Consider the following 22,731-nt stretch of genomic DNA (forward strand, 5'->3'; position numbering starts at 1 on the left):
TTCACATCTCTTGAACCCTGAAAATGTACTAGGCAGCGTCTTCCTCGTCCCCCATTGTGCACCTCATTATTGATTGTAAGTCTGGGAACATTTACCGCAGTGCATCCCATACTCGTCCTCTAATCTTGTTGAACGATGTCCCATCGTGGGCATTGTTACTCAGTGTTACTCCCAGGTACCCCGCTTTAATCCACACTGTCTCTGCCTGATCTCCCACTGATGCTGCTAGCAAGCTCTTAATGTCCCCTGTCGCGAGGGGCACCCCTGCAGTGTTTTTCTCAAATGCAGAGATCCACTTCCCCGCTAAATTGTGGGAGGGCATTAAGAAGATTGTTTTTTTTCCATTTGCGCCTAAGGGACATAATGGGTTCGTCCTGCGCCTTTATGTATTAAGGGCATCTGCAGTTTCTCCTTTCCCGCTCTTAACACCCCCCCTTCTTCTTTGCCAATGCCATACTCCCAAACCTTTCCCTTAATCTTCCGTCCAATAGGCCGTCTAATCTTGGTGTAGTCACGGTGCTTGCTCGGCCCCTCCATCTGTGCCTTCTGTGTCATCAAAATCACTCCAATATTCCTTGTCCCCTCGTTGGGACACCACATTCTCATACCCCAGGCTGTCTGTTTCTCCCTTTCTACATGAACAGCTCTTATGGGCGTAATGTAAATTTTGAACAGGAAGTCACCCAACTTCCATTCATCCCCGGGCGGCTGTGAGGGCGTTCCTGGGGGCAATATCCAAACCTCTGCCGCCCGTGTCGTTTTTACAGACTGCCCTTAACCTTGGCAATTGGGTACGCGTGGTGGCCATTACTACCCCGAGGAGCAACATACGGTGGAGGAGGGGCGGTGCTTGGGCCTGCCCCCATTGTACCCACCAACACATGTTGGGTTAGCATATCCTTCCGCTGGCCGTGTGGCGAGCGGATAAATCCCCTTCTTCGTCTCCCCACTTTTCCTAGTCTCCTCTGTACTCATTTCCTTGCTATTGTCAGACATTCCTCAAACATTCTTCTGAGGTCCAATATCTCCCTCCTATTCTGTAATGGTCTCCCTTTATACCTTGCAGTTAAGTACGTGGCCATATGGTCCAAGGCGCACCTGTCAAAAGACCCCCACTCTGGCCAGGAGTGGGGCATTCCTTCTTCTTTAGTCTCAATTACCCATTGGTTGTGGTGGTACTTGGTTTTCTCACAGTACAGGGGCAGGGCTTTACATATATGGTGTAAGGGTGTGTCCGTCCCCATGGCTACATCCAGAAAATATTGTCAGAAATGTGCTTTTACAGTTGTCCCACAATTAACCCAGAAATACGATTCGTCCAGTATTAAAGCACATGTACTATAACCGTGTCTGTACTATCAGTCGATTCTATCACGATGTTCATGACAAAAAACATCAATTTCACCCCCCCCCTTCAGTTGTCCCTCCCCTCCAAGAGCATTTTCATTCACTCACTACATGCTCCCCTGATGTGCTCACACACACATCGCACACGCCCCTCCTGGGCCTCCTCCGTACACTTAAATAAACTAACAAAATAAACTAAAATGACAAGCTAAAACAACCACCACTACTCTTCCCAAGCTCTCTAATTATATGGAGCTCCTACATTTCTTCTTGTATTTCTCTCTTGCAATGGTTGGGACAGTGGAACGTGGCACGACTTTCTCCACTTACACAGGGAGGCTCCCTTATTACTTTTTCCTTATCCTTAATATATCTTAAAAAGTCAAATAAAAATGGCCATAAAAACTTCCACAATCAACAAGTCAAAAGATACTTTTACTTTCACTGCATTCACCCGTTTCACACTGCTCCACATCGCCACCTGAACATTGTTATCCCTTGCAGGCTATACTTGCGTGTTCCCGTTTTTCCGAAAGCCTCAGTTCACTGGGAATCCACAACAGGCCTGGGCCTCTCCCTGGGGGCCGTACCCTGCTTCAACGAGCCGGCGGGAATTCTGCAAAGATGGCACTCGCAAGGGCCGCTCAGCGTAAACGTTTTGAGACTGGTCACCATAAGTGGGCACATGTCTTCCGGAGAGGCTGCCTGGATACCTCCGGAAGTACAGGAGTGATGGAATCACATCAGGGTCACCAAATAAAGGCAAGTCCCTTTTTACGCACACTCCAGAATAAAGACAACCCGCTAGGGAAATAGGCCAGGAGATAGCGTTGCAAGGATAACGAGGTTTAACTGTACAGAATACAAATATCAGCAAAGGACTCTGCTGCTCGAGAGCGCTCTAGCTCTCAGTTACAAACAGGGGCTTAAAAACCCCACACATGTCATGGTATACAGTACAAATCCGTGTCACTGATTAGAGGCGCCCTACATATGCGTCTGCTCCATAGGGGATGCCGGGCAGTAATTGGTGAGCTCTGTCCCGCTGGTCCGGATCCACGTTGGGCTCATCCTCGCATTGAAAGTTGGGGCACACATTAATACATTGTTCTGTCTAAACTAAACATGCTTAGCCTGGTTATCAATTCAGTATGGCAGGCACCTGGGGCGGCACGGGAAATGGTGGCAGGGGGAAGGGAGAATAAAATAGTCAAGCTGACCCACACATTAAGGGCTTCATTAATACCAGGGTTTTGATCTTTAATTTATCACTCCATGTACCTTGTGTCACAAGGGATACGTATTAATTCTTGAAAGAAATACACTGCACATGCTTAGATCCTCTGTGGACACTTGATTTGTGTTGGGACCAGGGGGTTGCTTGCTGATCAGGGAATGCAATGGTGTTTGAGTCGGGTCAGTGGTGTGGGGCGGGCTCCGGACTGACTGGGTGGGGGGGTGGGGTTGGAGGCTTAATGGCAGTTTAATGGTAATGAATGGACTCCACGCGAAGCCTAGTGCGCATTTCTTTTGAAAGATACTAAATGTTTGCAACACTGGAGGGACGAGGGGGAAGTGGACTTCTGTGGGAACGGGGCTCTGCAAAGTCAGTCTGCCTTAAGGGAATTAGGCCTAGTGAGACGGGAACGTGAACAGCGCAAGTCTGCAACTTCTTCCTTTTGGGCCTAATACAAAATGGGCATGGGCTATTGCCTTTCTAGTGCCACACATCTACTTCTAAGCACTTCAGTGCCTTTCATGTTGCCTCTTAGTGTGGATTACTTCCCCCTCCCCCCTGTACGCTAAATCACCTCATATGGTGTTCACCTTACCTGGAAAAAAAAAAATTTCAATTGACATTGCCTAATAATATTACATAAATATTTATTGCGCTCAGCCGACGTGTTTCAACACTCGTCATTTTCAAGGCTCTTAGATGCATTTGTCATATGCATTCATTTCTATTGCATAAAGTTTATTAGCCATAAACATTTTATGACTTCAAACAGTGTCCATATTTGACATCTAAAACAAAATTCACAACCCCCCCAAACAATTTTTTGGATTAAGTTAACACAGTGGTTACAGTTAGAGAAGATTTCCACAAATGTCAAGCCATGGCCAATACATTGTTTAGTTATGTTTGTTTAGTTTATACAGTGCTTTAATCCAAAGCGCTTTACAATATAACAACAAGGTACAATAATGGAAGAAGCAAGTTAACAATCAAGAGACAAACCATCAATTCAATATGTAGGACAGTTTCCTTGGAAAGTGGAAGTGAGGGAAGGAGAGAAGGAAGACCAGTAAAGGGAAGAAGAGCAATAAAGTCAAATATTTAATTTATATAAATTATATTAAATAGTTCAATGTTAATTACCATCACATTTGCAATGTGCCAAAATGCATTTTAAATGCATAATGAGTAATTTCAAAAGGAAAAAGCAAAAAGGGAAAAATAAACAAAATTGTATATTAGAACGCAGTCTTAATTCAATAGCATTAAACATGAATCAGATTCACTAGGGTGGGTGTACAACTCCTCTCCGACTAACTACTGATGTATGCTGAGCAATATTACACAATATAAGGTGGGATGATGGCACTCTGTGGAATAAAGAAAACTTGTACTATTGAATTGTGTTCTAATATACAATGTTCTTTTTATTCTTTTTCCCTTATTGCTTTTTTCCTTTTGATTTTATATCCTTTTGAAATTATTCATCATATATTTATAATTTTCTATTTTGCCACATTGCAATGTTATTGTGATGGTAATTAACATAGAACTAATCAATGTATTGGTCATGGCTTGACTATTGTGGATATCTTCTCAAACTGTAACCACTCTATTAACTTAACCCTAAAAATTGTTTGGGGCTTTTGTACATTTAGTTTTGGATGTCAAATATGGACACTGTTTGAATTAATCTAAAATGTTTCTGGATAATAACTTTTATGCAATAGAAATTTTGAATGCATATGACAAGCGCATATAAAAGCCTTGAAGACGACCAGTGGTTGAAACACATGTGGGTTGAGCGCAATTAATAAATATTGACATATTAGTCAATTTCAATTTGAATTTTTACCTACACTTACAATTTGAGATAAGCGCCACCCTGGGGGCAATTGTTTGCATAGCAAAATGTGACTACCTCAAACAATTATGCTATGTGCAAAATGTGACTAGCTCACACAATTAGGCTAAATGCAACATGTGACTACCTTGTGCAATTATGTTAGATGTCTGTAGGTATATGACAGTAGGTTTTAAGTGTGGTGGGGTTTTACTGGAGTATAGTAATGGCTGTGTTCCTCGCCCAGACCACACTACTCATCAGTCACTGTAGGTTGACTGTGGTAGGCCTCCCAGGCGAACACGGGCAGACAAGGAGTGGAGCTGCTTAGATGGTAGCTGCCCTCGGTCTGTGGCCCTTAACTGACTGGTTGCCCGTTCAAGGCTGCCCTGGAATGGCCTCTGAAATGCAGCTGTTCTAGTCAAGTGGGGGGTATGGACCAATGAGAACTGAAAGGATGGGTGCGGAGGAGTGGGGAGGGAGGGGTCAGAGGATGGTTGAAGGTAGACGGCAGAGGAAAGCAGGGAGAGATGGCTGCCATGACAGAGACACCCGCCTGCCTGAACCAATTGCTAAGGGGTTTGGTAGGTATGTAATATTTTTCACATATATTTATTTGTCCATTTCTGGGGCTTGTGAATCTGCTTAGATGCTCCGCCATCTAGTGGTTTGTTGGGTATTACATTTTGTTTCTAATTCTAAAAAGTGGGCGTCGACAGGGTGTCCCTATCACTATCCCAACTCTACAAATACAAGTACCCATGATACTTCACGCAATAACCTCCTGAGATTTTTTTGCTTCGGAAAGAAGCATGTGAAAATCAAACTGTTGAGGCCCACCTCACAGAACAGCATCGATCATGAAGGTGGCAGTGGTTACAAACAGACGCCAAAAGGCGCTTCATGCAGAGAAAGCAATGCAGTAGGCAGAGTGGGGGCGGGCGAAGTTACATTATTCTAAATACACTTTTTAGAGAAATCCTTTTTTAGAGAATTCCTTTCACCTACTCATGCCACATTTAGCTCACCCATTTCCTGGCTGCCCAATGGAGAAAATGTCATTTAAATTCTGCCCTAGGTGCAATACCAGATTGCAGGAAAAGCTTTTTAAACCGAACACCTTGAAAGAGCGTCTAACAAAAAGGTGGGCAGCCATCGCTATACAGGCTGAAAAAAAGGTGAAAAATCTGCTACTGCAGAAGATTTCAAGGTGGAGGAAGTGTGCATCTGCTTGTAGAATAAAGCTGAAGAGCAGGAAATAGACATTTCCTCACAACTGGTCCCGGGCTCTGTAGGGTCGACATTGGGACATTCTGTGGAGACAACCCCTGGCATACACAAGTCTGCACAAGACACCAAGCCCAAGATTTAAACAAATGAACACTGATTGAAACAGTCTGATTCTGGTTCCCACCCGTAAAGAAAAACACACGGAAATGCCAGTTCAGGGCCTAAATCTAGGAACTAGGCAGAACAGGGCAGTGGTACACGAACAAAAGCATGTTGGAATATTTGATGACTACTTCGAAACCAAAACACCTGTGCAAGTTTCCAGGCCAAGTGGGGGATATACATTCATCTAAAGACGTTTTGGCATCCAACACACAAAAAACAGGTTCCACGCCCACACAATGAAAGGGACCATCAACAGTCATGGAAGAGAACATTAACATTCACACATCAGTGTCCAATTTGGAAGAGGGTTTATTCCTAGAACCATGCCAGTAAAAACCTTGGGGGAACGCGGTTGTCAGAAGATTCAATCATCTTATGGCGGAAATGCAATCTTTCATGGATTTTTGCGACAAACTTCTGACTAAGACAAAAGGGGAACTAACCTTAAGGACAGCCCTAAAAAATCGAAAATTGTACCATTATTTTCTGAACATGTACATGGCCAGGAGTTCGTTGAGGAAGACCTATTTTAAGAGGATTACATTATTGGAGACGAAAAAGAAAACAGACATTGACCCCAATGTCTATACTCTTTCATCTCAAGACTTGGCAAAGCCATCTACTTCATCTTCTCCCACAGAAGATCAAGTCTTGTATGCAGATCTGAAGAGAGCAGCAACAAGATTTGATATTCTGACAGAGGAATCTCAAGGAAAGATGGACCTTATAGAGTGTCCTTAAAGAGAGTCAGTTTCACAGTCTGTACCACTTAATTGTGCTTAAAAGAATCATGCCATACATAACCCCATACAAACCTAAACGGTTAAACCGAGGAACAAAAAATAAATGCAAGGCAGCACCCAGCAATCCACTATATGTAAGGGTGCAGTAGAGGGTAGATTCACTGGTAGTAACTACTACAAGGAAAAGGGGTAGGACGGCCCTATCAACCAACTATTTCCCCGCAGATAAAAAAAGCAAAAAAGTTATGCTTTCGGAAGGAGAATTGCAACTTCATCGCACGAGAATAGAATTGCCAACTCTACGGCCCTCATGGCAAGATATGGCAGAGACCAGTGGGATGAAATAGAACGCCGCACTGATGAGGTTGCTGAAAATTATATTTGAGGTTAAAAACCTGACCATTGCAGTTACAAAAAACACATTAGATGCTGCTAAGGCACCAGGGAGAATAGTTGGTTTTAACATAATTAAGCAACATGTCTGGCTTAGAGGTTCGGAGTTCATACCCGAAACAGGCAAAAATCTACTTGACAAACCAGTTTAAGATAGCTGTTTGTTTGGAACAGCAGTAGACAAGGCACTAGAGAAGGCTAAAAAAAAAGCACAACACTTTAAAAAGCATAGGTCAAATATCAGGCATAACATTCCAACACAAGGGATCTTTTGCCGGCACGTTGCCCTTTTCAGGCCAGCTATATAGTCGAGCAACGGGGCCTTCATATATTCAACAAAAGCACCTCTAGTATCTGCTTCACAATCTTGCAAAGGGTCTGCAGGCGTCTTTGGTCGTCTTCTTCTTTGGTTACTTTTGTTTCCTGTGGTCGACTTGTTTTACATTTCGGAAGCCTCACCTTTTATAGAGTTCCAGCACCTGCAAGCTCTCTCAGCATTTTACAGAAAGGAGTATTTGGTTGTCCAATCAGGACAGCTAGACCCCTTGTGGGAGCTGGACCTATTCAGGCACTCTGGCTGACAAAGGGCATGGGGGTGGAAGACTCCTCCCCCACTTCCTGTCTGCCCAGACACTCTGGAGCCTATGCAGGGATACCTACTGGTTCCCGCGAAAGGACACACACACACTCTCAAACACACACTCACCGACACACACACACTCCCCCTCCCACACACACCCACACACACTCCCACACACACTCCCTCCCACAATGGTAGTAGCAGGGCCAACTAAGAACAACCACGCTAGTGATGGCAATTTAAAGAAGGGAGGCCCCAAGTTAGTACTTTGGCCCCCCTATTGTGCACTACTGAGGCTATGGAGATAGCCTGCGGTATAATAAATACACAATAGTTGGTAGAAAACATCCACTGCCCCCAGCCATAACTAGGTGATTGTGACTAAAAAGTCACAGGAGCAGAGAGATGGGGGATACCAAGTACCACTTTGGCACTCCACTGAAGATGGTGTGCAAATCTCTCAGACTATACAGTTTTGGGAGAGACACTAAGTATCTCTCTCTCCTTAAGAAATGTAGTTACTTAAGGATATAGAAATATAATCTTACAGGGGGACCCTAGGGCTCCCCAACAACACTGCCATAAGGAGCAGCTTGCTGCAGTAGTAAAACACAGATGCCTTTAAGAGCTATGGAGCAGATAGACTCCATAGTACAGGTACAATACAAAGAATAGAGTTCCAAAAGACAGAGCCCATGAGAATGAATGAGTGGAAATAGGGTCCACTCATTCAGGATTAAAAGAAAAAGGTGCAGAAGTACAGCAAAAAGTGTTGGGGGTTACACAAGGAGAGGGGATGAAGACCAATAATAACTCGTCCTAACAGTGTCTTAAGCCAGAGCTTCAGTGTGTTTAGGTAAGCTTCAGATGGGTCGTACAAATAAGATGGCAGCTTTCCTGACGCAAATGTACTGTAGTGATTTGGCAGGTACAATATCCTTAATTTACAGCCTAATAACTGGAGTTGAGGACTACTCGCTGAACTGATCCATGTGCTAATGTGCTTTTTTTCACGTTACTCCACAGTCAGAAGGCGGCTATTGTTTGTTTTCTTCGTTCTATCTTTAAATCAAGTACCTGTAACCTAGACCTGCTAAAATATTTACAAATGGAAGAACATTAATGAATTGATTTTTACCTTGAAAGTGAAGCATGACCGTCAATGTGCAATGCTTGAAATATATATTATAAAGGTGAAAACACTAAGTTTTTGTCATTTCCCTTTCCTCAATAGGGTTCCATGGTCATCTGTGGCAAAAATGTCTCTTTGACTTATGTTCCAGACCCTACTGACTGGTTTTGTGAAAAGGTATGTGTTTTGAGAGTAAGACATTTGTTTATTTGCATAGTTACCATTCTGTGTTGTGTGTAAGCCATCGTATTGAAGGTACACAGATGTTAGTGCAAATTGATTGCAGAATCCCAAATGGGAATATCCACTTAAGAGCATAGAAAATCATGGCCTGGAGACCTTAAAAATATACAAAAAGTATGGCTTTATTGGTTTTGTGGTCTTTTGGCTTTCCAGGGGGAATAGGCCGAGGCATTGCTTCTTTCCCTCCCAGGGCGGAAATGTAGGCAGCTAAGTTATAGGAATGTTTTAATCTGTTTCTATGTCAGAGGCCCACTCATATTTGCCCTGTTTTAATTGCAATATGTTTCTCTGTGTGCGAAATAGGGTTTAGCATCCCTGGGGCGCTCATCTGGAGAAAAAAACTGTTATTGTCCTCTGCCTCCTCACTTCCCCCTAACCCTCAATAGAGGTTGACCGTTCAGTAAAGTGGTGTGGGAAGTCGAGAAGAGATCTACAACGTTCTGCCCCCCGTGGTTGCTGAGGAGAGTGCAGAACAATAGAGCAAGCCTATTTCCAGACCTCTTGCCACTCCATTGGGCTGCCCCTGGTTCTCTTGTGGAGGAACCAGAGGATTTTGTCCATTTGGCGCTCTTGTGGGAAAATAATGGTTCCAGCTGAAATCGTACATCAATTGCAAGAAATTACTTACCTTGGATATCGCTTAAGCAATATTACAACAATAAAATTATGGGTTGACTATTTGCAGTTGAAAGCAAGACCTTTAAGAAGCCAAATGAAATTCATTTTAGTAAAATATTGTACATTTTCTTTGATGCCACTTCTAGAATTTCTTACCTTTAAAGGTGGAACCGGTACGTCTATAAGCTCTGGATATTTGTGTATGTGACTTGCAAAAACAGCTCGACTCAATGCAGGGGAGTCTCTTGAAAGCACCCTTACGTATATCTCCTGCAATCCCAAACTGTGTTATTCAGCATGAGATGGATTTGATTTCTTTATCAACTAGATGGTCCTGGCGTTCACTCTCAAACTACAGCAAAATACTTAACTCCCCTGTTAATTCATTATTCCAAGACCTATTTGAATTTACGAAAGGTTGTTTCTCTAACTCCTTTACATATTACAATTTGAGAATGGCTAAAATCTTGAATGATCTGGAAGTGGATCATGACGATTTGTATATTCGTCCGGGTTATGTAAAACATAAACTCTTTGAATTGGACTGGAGTAAAACCATAGAGGAAATAAGTGCATTGAGTACTTAAAAGAGTATGCTAAATTTCCACGTAAAAAAGATGGATGTTGTGCGTACCTTCCAATATTCCTGTGTAATAATGCTAGAATGTATTATCTTATATTTAGACTAAATCAGTTCCATACCATGAAAATAACAAAATATTGGAGAATTTCCCGTGACAACAATGGTGTGCCTAAATGTCGATTTCCAAAATGTATAGAGTCTAATGAAACTCTAAAACATTTGATTTTAGAATGTTCACATTTTAGAGATGTTAGAATAAAACTCCTGAAGAGATTTGTAAATGTCAATCATGAAGACTGCATGGAGTCACTTTGGAACCACCTAATGCAAGGATATGACAGAGCATACATTTTGTCATTAGTGGCATTTTTAAGATTAATTGAAAAGGATATTTTAACATTTTATTAATTGTTATGATTCCTGATGTGATTGTTTTAGGTATGTTTTAATTATTGTGTATTTTGTATAATGACTGTATTTGATACATGTAATTTTATGATGTCTATTTTTTAAAGTCTGTTGGAACCATAAACAAATAAAAATTAAAAAAAGAAAAATGGTTCCCGCTGTGACCCCAGTGCTGCTCATCAATTTCAGTGAAACAGACATGCTGATGTTATCAGCACAGGGGGGGATTGAGTCAGCAATTCTGCTGCTTGCTCAGTGTGCTGGGAGTACCTTTGGTGCCATCGCTAGAGGAGTTTAATTTTGGGTGGTCGCTTGAAAATGACCTCTGCACTATTACATAACCAAGTATTGCAAGAATAATGAGGTCACATCCATGCTGCTGAAGATGTATTGATAGGGTTTTGTAATTTCGACAGACTTTTACGACTGTTTTTGGTTTCAATCTTTTATTGAGCATTACTGAATCGCACCGAAAAAAGGATTGGAGTATACTTTGCCCCCTTAAAATTCTACAATATCGTACCATTATCCGCCATGTTTGCAAAACTCACAAAACCCATCCTCCAAATATTACTCTAGTATTTTTATCTTGCATCACCATGATGAAATCTTTGTAGCAACCTCTTCACACACTGGCCTACTTTAGGAGGATTAAGGATATAGCAGAAAGATCAAAAGCAACGTTTAATACTCGTAAACTGCATCTCGAGCACCACATTTTTCACTTGACTAGTGTTTCCCTCCAATTCCAGTCGCTTAATCTTTGTTTAGTGGTAGTTCGTCGCCATCACACAACACAGTTCATGGACTAGGACATCTGTCTGAAAAACATTCCTGGCCCCAGCAACGTTCTCGACCTGCCTGATCTTGCTCCCATTAGTCTATTACCAGACTTCTCCTCATGGCAGCTCTGCGCATAGCGAGTTCAACTCTTTTAAAAATATTTTGCTTTCAGGGAACCTGGTTTAAATAACTATCCATTACATAAAGCCTTCTGTGTGTCTTGGGAAAGCTAACCCGCTGCTCCCTCTCATCCACCTCTCTGTAAGACACCACTGCATATTAATTTATTTACGTGATCCTCAAAAAAATGTGGTGCCACAAACCTTCTCCATTGTCATATCTAAGAACCTATTATATTTCACAAATACCAACTGTATGGTCCGATGACCTTCTGGTCTTTTGCGCGGGCCATGGGCTTCTGCACAAACTTGCCCTCAGATTTAGAGGCAGAAGTACAGATTCTTCTTCATGTAGGTGCCATTCTGCATTATTGGCCACGTTTTGACTCCTATTTCTACATTCCATCCCCTTTCCTCCATCCTTATAAGTAGTCTCTGTTAATGGGATGTAACATGATGTGAAGCAACGTTCTAGATGATAAGTGCTCATATGGTAATAAAATCTCCACTTCAACAGAATCCTTACTTGCCTCAGCCCACTGACCGCAACCACCAGTCCTTTTCTCTGCACAAACCACGCCGGAGCATGAGACCAGCAGTGCTCATTTGTTTCTTTATACCTGAATTCTTTTCTGCACATGTTTTTCCCACCCAGGGGTCTATGCCATGGATTATGGGTTTAAATGCTGTTGGTCCTGCATCATGTGGTTTTCCGAGTGAAACTCTCACACTCTTTGCAATGTTTGAGGCCAGAACATGTTTTGGCACAGCTGCATGCTCTAACACATTCTTGCACTTAATTTCAGTCTGACACTGGAAAGAGATTTTCCGACGACCTTGATCCAGTCCCTTCCAAGAAGTCAAGATTTTCATCTGCAAAGAGATTTAGTAAGATTCAGATTTAGATTTCTGACCTGAAACGACTGGAGTGCTGAACGATTGAAAGGGCAGCATGGGCAGTCATCTCCATGAAACCTCCTCAAGGAGGCCTGTGATTATATGGGAGGCCCATCAGTGGGTACTGACTAACAGCGGAATGGATGTAAGATTATAGTTTACACCAGAAGAGAAGCAAAATTGTAGAGTAGCAGCTCTGACTGGGCAACAATAACTAGAGGGGAGGTGTTTGGGAATGTGGTTTACCTGAACAGTGCCATTCACCAGCTCCAGGCAAATACAGGTGATATCCTGACTACTTGTTATCTTAGACTTTGGAAGGACATAGCAGATTGTTCTAATGATCATCCAGCAGAAAAGAGACTAGTTTCTGATCGAGCATTGTGGATGCCGACAGGTGGCAACAGTTCATGTTGACACAGCAGCTTGGGGTATATGCCTGGGTTTAGACATCTGCAGAGAAGCATGGCTAAAAGGCACACATAAAATCCTGAGGCCCTGGACAAAGCCAAAGCACTACCTTTTGATTTCATGCATCTGTTTCTTTTTCACTTGTCCACAGACAAGGAATGTGCCAAGTTAAAAGTGAAAAATCTTGATTGTAAAATCCTTGTCTGCAATGAGCACAGCTCAGGAATGAGTCCAGTAGTTCAAGGAAATTCAGGCAAAGTTTTGTGACCTCAGTGACCAAAGACATTCTTCCACATCACAACCCCAACAGGAAAAAAAAACAGGAACACAGGGTCCCTCCCACCCCCTTCTTGGGGATGTATAATAAGTGACCCAAATCAGTATAAAGGGGTACACTAATCCAGTGGGGGAGGGGGCTCAATATCTACTTTCGACCAAGCCTAGCTGTGATCTAACAGACCCCTTCTGCTGTTTTAGTAATGCGTAGAGAGTTAAGTCTTTTCCTTCCGCACAGTCCAACTAACCACAAAACTGTCCCCAAACAATTCAAATTAACAAGGGGGTCCTGGGAGTCCCTCTGCCAGACATTAGTCCTGGTTACGAGAGACTTACCCAGAGTCTTTAGCTCACTATCTTTCACAGAGAAGAAATATCCCAAACATATCAGTCTTTGTCCTGCCCTGGGGCAGTCCAGCACCGAAATGCTAGGCAATTCTCCTTTGAACGAGAGTACCAACAGAAACCCCAGACACGTGTTTCGGTCTTGTTGGACCTCATCAGTAGGGTGGATCTGTGCCTCTCTAAGAATAGTGAGGAAGGGGTCCACGTCAATTCAAGCAACTCTGAAGTTCTTTGTTTCTGTTTTTGAACATCAAGGCATGCTTACCTGACGTTGGGTTGCTGAGCTGCCAACCGCTGCAACATATCTTCTTCCTAGCAGCATGCGAATTTTGATGTTCCAGCGTCCTCCCTTTGGAGTTTTGGTTGCCAGCATCCTCCGGGCGCTCTTCACGCCTATCTTGCATAACAGACCACATGTCATTGCTCCACTATTAACGACAATAAGAGACCAAGGGAGTGAATTACTGACGTTTAGAATCGAGCTCCTTCAACACTGCCAAGGACAATCTCTAACAACAGAAACAAAACGTCAATCTGTCGTTCCCTTATTGCTGCCTAGGTCACGACAACTTGGCCCATGAACCAAATGGGTACAGTGCCCACACAGAATAGAAAAAAACAAAATAAGTTTTTTAGTATACCATTTTAATATTAATCATAATAAATCACAATTTCATCACTCATTCATTAACTACATACAGCTAGGTAAAATATATATATTTCTGAGGCTTGTGGAATCTGCTTAGATCACATGCTGTGCATAGGCCGACATCTAGTGGAAGCTGCGGAGTATTACAGTTTGTTTTTCGAAAGTCGAAAATGGGCGTCGACACAGGCGTGCCAGTAATACTATCCCTAGTGTGACGTCCCCTGTACCCAAGATCCCTCACGCGTGTAGGATCCTCAGATTGTTTTTTTCCGCCATACTGGTCGGAAGCATCTTGCGGAGTTCCCTGGCCTTAGCCATACTTTTGCTGTTACTATAATTATAATTCTTATTCATTCCCTTCCCCACCCCAACGTCGACCCTCAACCTCGACGACGGCTGGAGAAGTCATCGACCGTCGACTGCTGCACGACGGATCTGGGCCTCGGAAGGCCGCTGGCCTCGGCCCGGGCCTAGTAGGCCGCTGGCCTCGGCCCTTACAAGTAGGGAGAGTGGGGGGTGGTACATACTCTTCACTCTTGATATATAGTTACATTTTATATATTCCTACACTTAGCAGCCCGCTGCCTTAAGGTGCGTATGGAGGGTACCCCTTTTCAATTCTGCCCCAAGTGCAATCGCAAATACCCTTGGGTCGACAGGCACGCCACGTGCAATCTCTGCTTGCCGAGGGATCACCCCGAAGCGAACTGCAGAGCGTGTAGTAGGTTTAAACCTAAGACACTTAAGGACCGTTCGACAAAGCGTTGGGCCCACCACGCCAGGCAGGAGGCCATGGCAGCGGAGGGCGCCTTCAGCGATGGCAGCGACGCCGTACTTTCGGACGGCGAGGGCATTACGGCGTCGAAAGACAGCCGGCGAGCGCAGGTCCCCGACCTCGGAAGGTCGTCCGGCAGGGCGGCTATGGGGAAGACCCCCGGCGACGCAAGCGCTACACACCTAACACACACTAAACACACTAAGACCAACCGGACCTCGACGACGTCGACTTCCCGGAAAGAGGCACAAAAAGAACGGTCCGACTCGGTGTCCTCTGGGCGCTCTCGATCGAGATCACCTCACGACGCAAGGCAATCATCCACTCTTGCCAAGAGTGCCTCGCTACACACATTAACGGAAGTTCGATCGTCGGGAGACGAAGACGACTTCCACCCCCAGGCCGCGCTCCAAGATACCGAGACCGCGGTTAACACCAGTGAGGCCCCACGCCCGAAGCACTCAGATACCTCTCCAGACCCTCGGCGCCAGGCGTCGAAAGTCTCTGGGGCCTCCAAGGGACAGGGAAAACACTTTTCCACGCACGGGGAGGGGGGGAAACAGCGGAAAGCACAGCCTTCCACCCCTGTAAAGCCATCCTCTCACCCTAGGCAGACAAGTAAACACAAGTCTACCCTTGAAAAGTCCCATAAATCACCTACTAAAGTAATACCCTGTTCCAGGGAATGGTCCAGTGAAGACATAGACAGGGTTATGTCTAGGATGTCTTCCTTGGCTGATTTTTATGATAAGAACCCAGAACACTTTCTTTCATATAACCCTCAAGGGGCCACACCCTCAGGCTCCTCCGATCCTATCCCGCTAAGTAAAAAGCCCCGGGTCGAAAGACCTGAACCCTTCGAGGTTCAGCCTTACTCCACTCCATATTCTACTCCACTCCCCAGTTACCAGGGACAAGGTTTCCCTGAAGAGGACCAGGAGTTTGAAATTATGGAAGAACAAACCGGGACAAATTACTATACAGAGGATGAGGACCTGGAGGAGGGAGAAGATGAGCAGGAAATTTACAGAGTAGATTCCCCAGTACAAAGCGAAGCCCCAGTTACTGACTCTCCAGTTGATAACCAGCCCCTCCTCAACGAGGTTCTCGCTCGAGCAGCGGAACACTTCCACATCGACACCCACGGTGTACAGGAGGAAAGGGACTTCGCGGAGGAGTTTGTAGGAGAGAGAAGACCGGTCGCTCAGACCATCCCTATCCTCAAATCCATCCAACGAAGAATAGATCCTTCCCTGGTGAATCCTAACCTCACCAGAGCTGTCAACCCCAGAATTGAAAAGATTTTCCGGGCAGCCCAGTCTGACCCTCTGTATATAAGGGGACATCTTAAACCAGATTCCCTAGTGGTGACCAACACTAGAAAAAGGGCTGGCACGCCCTTATCTTCATCAGAAGCTCCTCCCGATAAGGAGAGCAAAAAACTTTACGGGTTTGGCAGAAAGGTAGCCTCAACGTCCGCCTACCAAGCAAGGATTGCGAATTCCACCACCCTGTTGGCTAGTTACAATTGCCATCAATGGGAAGAAGTCGCAGCGCTCATTGCCTCTGCTCCAGAACCATTAAAGGGCCAGCTGGCTCGGATCTCAGCAGAGGGGAGAGCCGTGTCTGGTTGCATTTTAAAAGCAACTTTCGACGCCGCTGACAACGCAGGGAGATTGATAGCAGAAGGTACTGTTATCAAGAGACATGCGTGGTTACGGCAGTCGGGATTCAAGACAGAAACCCAGGCTTCTTTAATAGACAAGCCAGTGGAACCCGACCTATTGTTTGGGAAAGCGGTCGAAGACGCACTTAAAAATGCCAAAGATGAATATGAGACTCTCAAATCCCTTGGCCAGCTTACCAACAAACCCCCTAACCAGAGGGGGAACAGTAATTTTCGTCGCCCACGCGGCCAAAATTCACAAAGAGGCAACTATGCCCAGGGACAGGGTACACAATGGAATAACAACCAGCAGTCTACCCAAAGTTACAGCAGGGGTAACAAGAGAGGTCGTGGAAGAGGCAGAGGCAGCCCCAACAAGGGAGGTGGCACGCCTCCACCAAAACAGTGACGCTCAGTTCAGGGTCCCTTGCCACGCAACCCCAGTAGGGGGACGCATTTCCACCTTCACCCAGGCTTGGGAAGGGATCACCTCAGACAGATGGGTGCTGTCAACAGTATCCGCAGGATATTGTATAGAACTACTGCAGCGTCCCCGGAATCATCCTCCACGACAAAGAGTGCACTCCCTAGAGCATCAAAAGATCCTTCTCGAGGAGATCGCCATTCTGCTAGAAAAGGACGCGATAGAACTCGTCCCAGGACACCAGGTAAACAAGGGTATCTATTCAACTTACTTCCTTGTGCCAAAGAAAGATTTGACAATGCGCCCAGTATTGGACTTACGGCCTGCCAACAAGTATGTCAAGCCCCAAAAATTCCGTATGACCACGCTACAAGAGGTAATCCCCCTCCTAAAAAAGGGGGATTACATGGCAACCTTGGATATGAAAGATGCTTATTTTCATATTTCCATGCTCCCAGCGCACAGAAAGTACTTGCGCTTCAAGGTAGACAGTCGCCACTACCAATTCAAGGTACTGCCCTTCGGGATAGCTTCAGCACCAAGGGTATTCACCAAGGTACTGGCGGTGGCGGCTGCACACCTACGCAGGGAAGCAATCCCGGTGTACCCTTATCTGGACGACTGGCTCATAACGGGGGAAACCCCAGGAATTTGCAGGTCAAACATTCAGAGGACTATCGACCTCCTCCACGAATTAGGCTTCTCCATCAACGAGAAAAAGTCAAGTCTGGTGCCAAGCACCTCAAAACAGTTTCTAGGAGCTATCCTAGATACTCAGAAGGGATTGACCTTCCCTTCGGAAGAGAGAATTCGGAATATACTTCTGCAAATTCCGCATTATCAGTCAGGTCAACAGATAACAGTACGCAAAGCTATGCGGTTACTGGGCATGATGGCGTCATGCATTTACCTGGTCCCCCACGCGCGTCTGCGCATGCGTCCCATGCAGGAATGGTTGGCGAAACAGTGGTCTCAGGCAAGTGGTCATTGGGACGATCTAGTGGTCGTTTCGCCAACACTCGTACAAAACCTACACTGGTGGACAAGAGAGAATCTCGCAAAGGGGAAACCCTTCTACGATCCCGAAGTACAAGCCGTGGTGACTACAGATGCATGCCTGACTGGGTGGGGAGCTCACCATCTCCACCACACAGCTCAAGGTCTCTGGTCTCACTCAGTAGCCAAGAACCACATCAATATGCTAGAGCTTCTGGCAGTATTCCGAGCGCTAAGGGCGTTCGAGCCCCATCTACTGAACTTGTCGGTGCAGATCAGGACGGACAGCACGACAGCCATGTTCTATCTGAACAAGCAAGGGGGGACTCGTTCGCCAAATCTGTCCAAGCTTGCCCAGAAAATATGGATATGGGCACTCAGACGGAACATCTTCCTGTCATCGCAACATGTTCCAGGGGAGCTCAATTCCCTAGCGGATGCTCTAAGCAGAGACTCCCTCCCAGAAGAACACGAATGGGTCCTTCACAGAGACGTAGTAGAAGATCTCTTCTCTCAGTGGGGTTTCCCCACTATAGACCTATTCGCCACAAGCGAAAACAAACAATGCCCAGGATTTGCATCCAGGTTCCCCCAGCCGGACTCCCAAGGGAATGCCCTGTGGATGAACTGGTCGGGGATGTTTGCGTACGCTTTTCCACCAACTCCTCTCATCAGGAAGGTGGTGTACAAGATGAACAAGGAATCGATGACGCTCATCCTAGTTGCTCCCATGTGGGCGAGACAACCATGGTTTCCACACCTACGCAGGATGGCGGTGTGCGAACCCATCAGACTCCCAGCCTGGTACAACCTACTGTCCCAGCAACAGGGTCAAACAGTGCATCAGGAACCCAACTCTATGAACCTAGCAGCATGGCTCCTGAAGTCATAGAGTTTGGACATCTCAAATTACCACAGAGGTGTATGGACATTCTAAAGGAGTCCAGGAAACCAAATACAAGGCACTGTTACTTTGATAAGTGGAAAAGATTCGTTATCTGGTGCCAGAATAAACTAATCAACCCGGTTGATTGCACTCCTTCCAACGTTGTGACATACATGCTCCACCTGCTGGATGCAGGGTTGGTTTTTAACTCGCTGAAAGTACACCTGGCAGCCCTCTCGGCTTACACCACATCCCATAACAAGGTCTCGTGGTGGAAAGTACCAGTGGTTAAAGCCTTCATGGAAGGAGTAAAGAGACTTCACCCTCCTATTTCGAACCCACCGCCAGGATGGGACCTCAACGTGGTGCTAGCTAAGCTCATGGGACCCCCATTCGAACCCATGCATAAAAGTAGTCTCAAACACCTGACTTATAAAACGGCCTTCTTAGTAGCCATTACCTCCATAAGAAGGGTCAGTGAAATTCAGGCTCTGTCAGTGCAGGATCCTTTCTTTACTATCCACAAGGACAAACTGGTTTTACGCACACACCCTAGGTTCTCTCCTAAATTCATATCCAAGTTCCATGTAAACCAGTCCATCGAGCTTCCGACTTTCTTCCAGAACCCGCAAAGCTCGGCTGAGGTGAAACTACACACCCTAGATGTGCGTAGGGCGGTCCTATACTATGTAAATAAAACCAGACCGCTAAGGAAAACAGATCAACTGTTTGTCTCCGTAGCTACAGGCAGAGAGGGGGATCGCGTCTCTAAGGGCGCTATCTCGAAGTGGATTATCAACTGTATACAGCTGTGTTACTCTCTTTCTAAAAAGACTCTGCCTTTTACGCCAAGGGCCCACTCTACTAGAGGCATTGGTGCCACTCTGGCTTTCATTGCAAATGTTCCCCTCGACACCATTTGCAAAGCGGCTACTTGGAGCTCTATTCACACTTTTACTCAGCATTACTGCATTGACACTCATTCCAAGACAGATACACAAGTGGGACAAGCGGTTCTAAGACACCTGTTTGCTCATGACCCTTCTCACATCCCACCTCCTTCTTCTGGTACTGCTCGCTAATCTATGCACAGCATGTGATCTAAGCAGATTCCACAAGCCTCAGAAGGGATACATTACTCACCGTAATCGTATTTCTGATGCTTGTATCTGCTTAGATTCACATGCGACCCACCCTTCCTCCCCTCCGAGAGAAGGCGCATGATTGCTTGTAGTCTTACCTTTCTGTCTATCTGCTTGGATTATCTGTACTCACGCTACTCCTCATGCTTCCTCATGTCAGAAAAAATACAATCTGAGGATCCTACACGCGTGAGGGATCTTGGGTACAGGGGACGTCACACTAGGGATAGTATTACTGGCACGCCTGTGTCGACGCCCATTTTCGACTTTCGAAAAACAAACTGTAATACTCCGCAGCTTCCACTAGATGTCGGCCTATGCACAGCATGTGAATCTAAGCAGATACAAGCATCAGAAATACGATTACGGTGAGTAATGTATCCCATATATATATATATATATATATATATATATATATATATATATATATATATATATATATATAACCTAGTGCACTTCTAAAAGAAGCCTACTGCAAAATTCTAAAACGGAGTACAAAAAAGTAGAAAACAGTGTAAAGACATTGGTTGGAAAAAAACACCCTCTTTATGAACACCAAATCAATCATGCATAAAGTAACAGTGGTCAGTAGCCTGAGGTTCCTTTCCTTCCAGAATACCTCATGAACCTCTATCAGTGGTTTGAGTAGATTATGTCCCCATTCTTGCTACGTTGGGGCATACAATAACAATGTTATTCAGTTGTAGTGTTGACTTCTTACAGTACCAAATTCCAAACACCCAACATGTTTCGTCCAATAAAATATTGTATCAAACGCTGCAGTGCGCTTTACAAATGTAAAAAAATAAAATAAATAAATAAGTATTCTGAACTTCATCAGGGGACCATCTGTACCCTTCCTACATCTGTCATATTGATAGAGTGGATAAGCACCTCTCAACACATAGTAGAAGCACTATAAAGTCAGTAAACTCTAACTTTGCCTAACACATTCGGACCTAGGGAGAAAAAAAAGGAGAGAAAAAGATAGAAAACAGTCAGATGAGGTAGAATACTGTTTTACTTAGAAGGTACCTCTATCTACCAATCTAAGGCTTACCGTGTACTGCAAGTCAACTAAGTATCTTGACCACGGTTAAGGGGAGAGTCACAACAACTGTTAGACAACTCGACATCTGAAAAATACCAAGAGGAGAGAAAACACGAGAGGATAAATTAATAAAAGCAAACTGGTCCTCCTGTCTTATATAATGACTTGGCTACTCGAACTACTATAAAACCTAGATTTCAACTGTTAATTGCTCCATTTGGACTTCTAGAACAGATCATCCATGTTCATCGGTTCATAATGCGGCTCAAAAAAGTATGTATTTATAAATCACTACTCATTGTCATATTCCATGCTTAACGATACTTTCTGCTATTTATGTAACAACGAGTTTCATTCGGTAACACCGCTTATCTTTACCTTAGTCTTGTATCCAGTATAATATACCAACACACGGAATCAACCATGCGTCCGTAGAATGGAATGTTTACTTAGCAAGAGCCCATGTGCTTCTTACTTCCGTCTAAGTATCGCAATGTGCCTCAATAGTAGCTCGGCTGGAGCCTAGAAAGTCATTATAAATTAACATTAGTTCTATGTAAAACCAAAGAACCGATTGGATGCTGTTCTATGGTCTCAGATGGCACAATAAATGTGTGATTCTTAATCTGATTCACTCACCGTGTTCTAGCGGAATTCCGTAGTCACACCAGTTCACTCGTTATTTATGATGCAGCTCGTCCGCGGTAATGTGTATTCGTGCCACTTCCTCGCGCATCACTGAAAAGCGCTACACTCCAGTCACGTGATGGATGTGCTGTGATGCTCACGCTTAAACGCTGTACCCTCTCAACTGTTGTTCGCAGAGAGCACGCAGCGCTACGCTAAGAGGGCACACCTCCATCCACCGTTTCAATCACTTCTGCTTCCCATGCCTGTTTTAAAACACTTAGCACACTAATGGCCCTCTATTGGCAACATCCATTTTTCTACTCGTATGGGAAAGTCAAGTCATTAATATCCTTTATCATCCTTGTATCAACGCAACTCCGTGCAGTTAAGGTAAACAAAACACTCAACACATCACTTTAGCAAAGCGACAGATGTGATGCTAATGTTTCCAATTAGACTGCTCTCAGCCCATTGATTGCAGCGCCAGTTAGAATAATTAGCCACTGCTCTTTATAACTGTAGCTTCTTCAAATCAGCCTCACGGTTATTGGTCCTTTCTAGTTGCCACAAAACAGTCAATTTTAACCCTTCCACATCATGTTCCATCATTGAAAAATGACTGGCCAAAGGGGCAAACACATTCTGTTTACGAATGCAACTCCTATGTTCACCTATTCGTGTGGTGATTTTGCGTTCTGTCATGCCTATATTTACACTTTCGGGCATTGACACCACACAGCGTATATTACATGTGTGGAATTGCAATTGGTGAATCGGGTTTGTTGCTAGGGTTTGGACAGCCCCAGGTCCACCTCTTTTGATCTCTGTGTATATGTGCAATTGGTGCATTTGCCACATGGGACATGACCTACAACTACAAGTAACCCCCAAGTCTGTGTGATACTCATCTGTTAACCCGTTTTCAAGGAAACGTCATGTTTGGTTAATAGTTCTTTCAGGTTTGGTGCTCTCTTGTAGGCACACAGAGGGCTTCCTAATGGGTACTCGCCACTAGTTAAAATATGGAAATGTTTCTTGATAATTTTTGTTATTTTATTGGATTTCTCGTTGAAGGTGCTGACAAACACTATATCAGACTTATTCTGATTGTTCGTGCGATACTCTAGAAGCGCTTCTCGGTCATTATTGGTAGATCTCT

The 22,731-nt window shown here is 44.6% G+C and overlaps 1 protein-coding gene across 2 annotated transcripts in view; it reads left to right on the top strand.

Annotated features, from left to right (window-relative positions):
- Positions 1-22,731, top strand: part of RBM6 (RNA binding motif protein 6) — a 1,836,548-nt gene that overhangs the window by 717,348 nt on the left and 1,096,469 nt on the right. For both annotated transcript variants that reach the window (XM_069644148.1, XM_069644149.1), the window contains exon 8: positions 8,773-8,847. In XM_069644148.1, the coding sequence (XP_069500249.1) occupies positions 8,773-8,847 (75 nt within the window). The remainder of the gene's footprint in view (positions 1-8,772; positions 8,848-22,731) is intronic.

Source organism: Ambystoma mexicanum, chromosome 2p (assembly GCF_040938575.1).
Source record: "Ambystoma mexicanum isolate Mex_15411 chromosome 2p, UKY_AmexF1_1, whole genome shotgun sequence".
Taxonomy (NCBI): Eukaryota; Metazoa; Chordata; class Amphibia; order Caudata; family Ambystomatidae; genus Ambystoma; species Ambystoma mexicanum.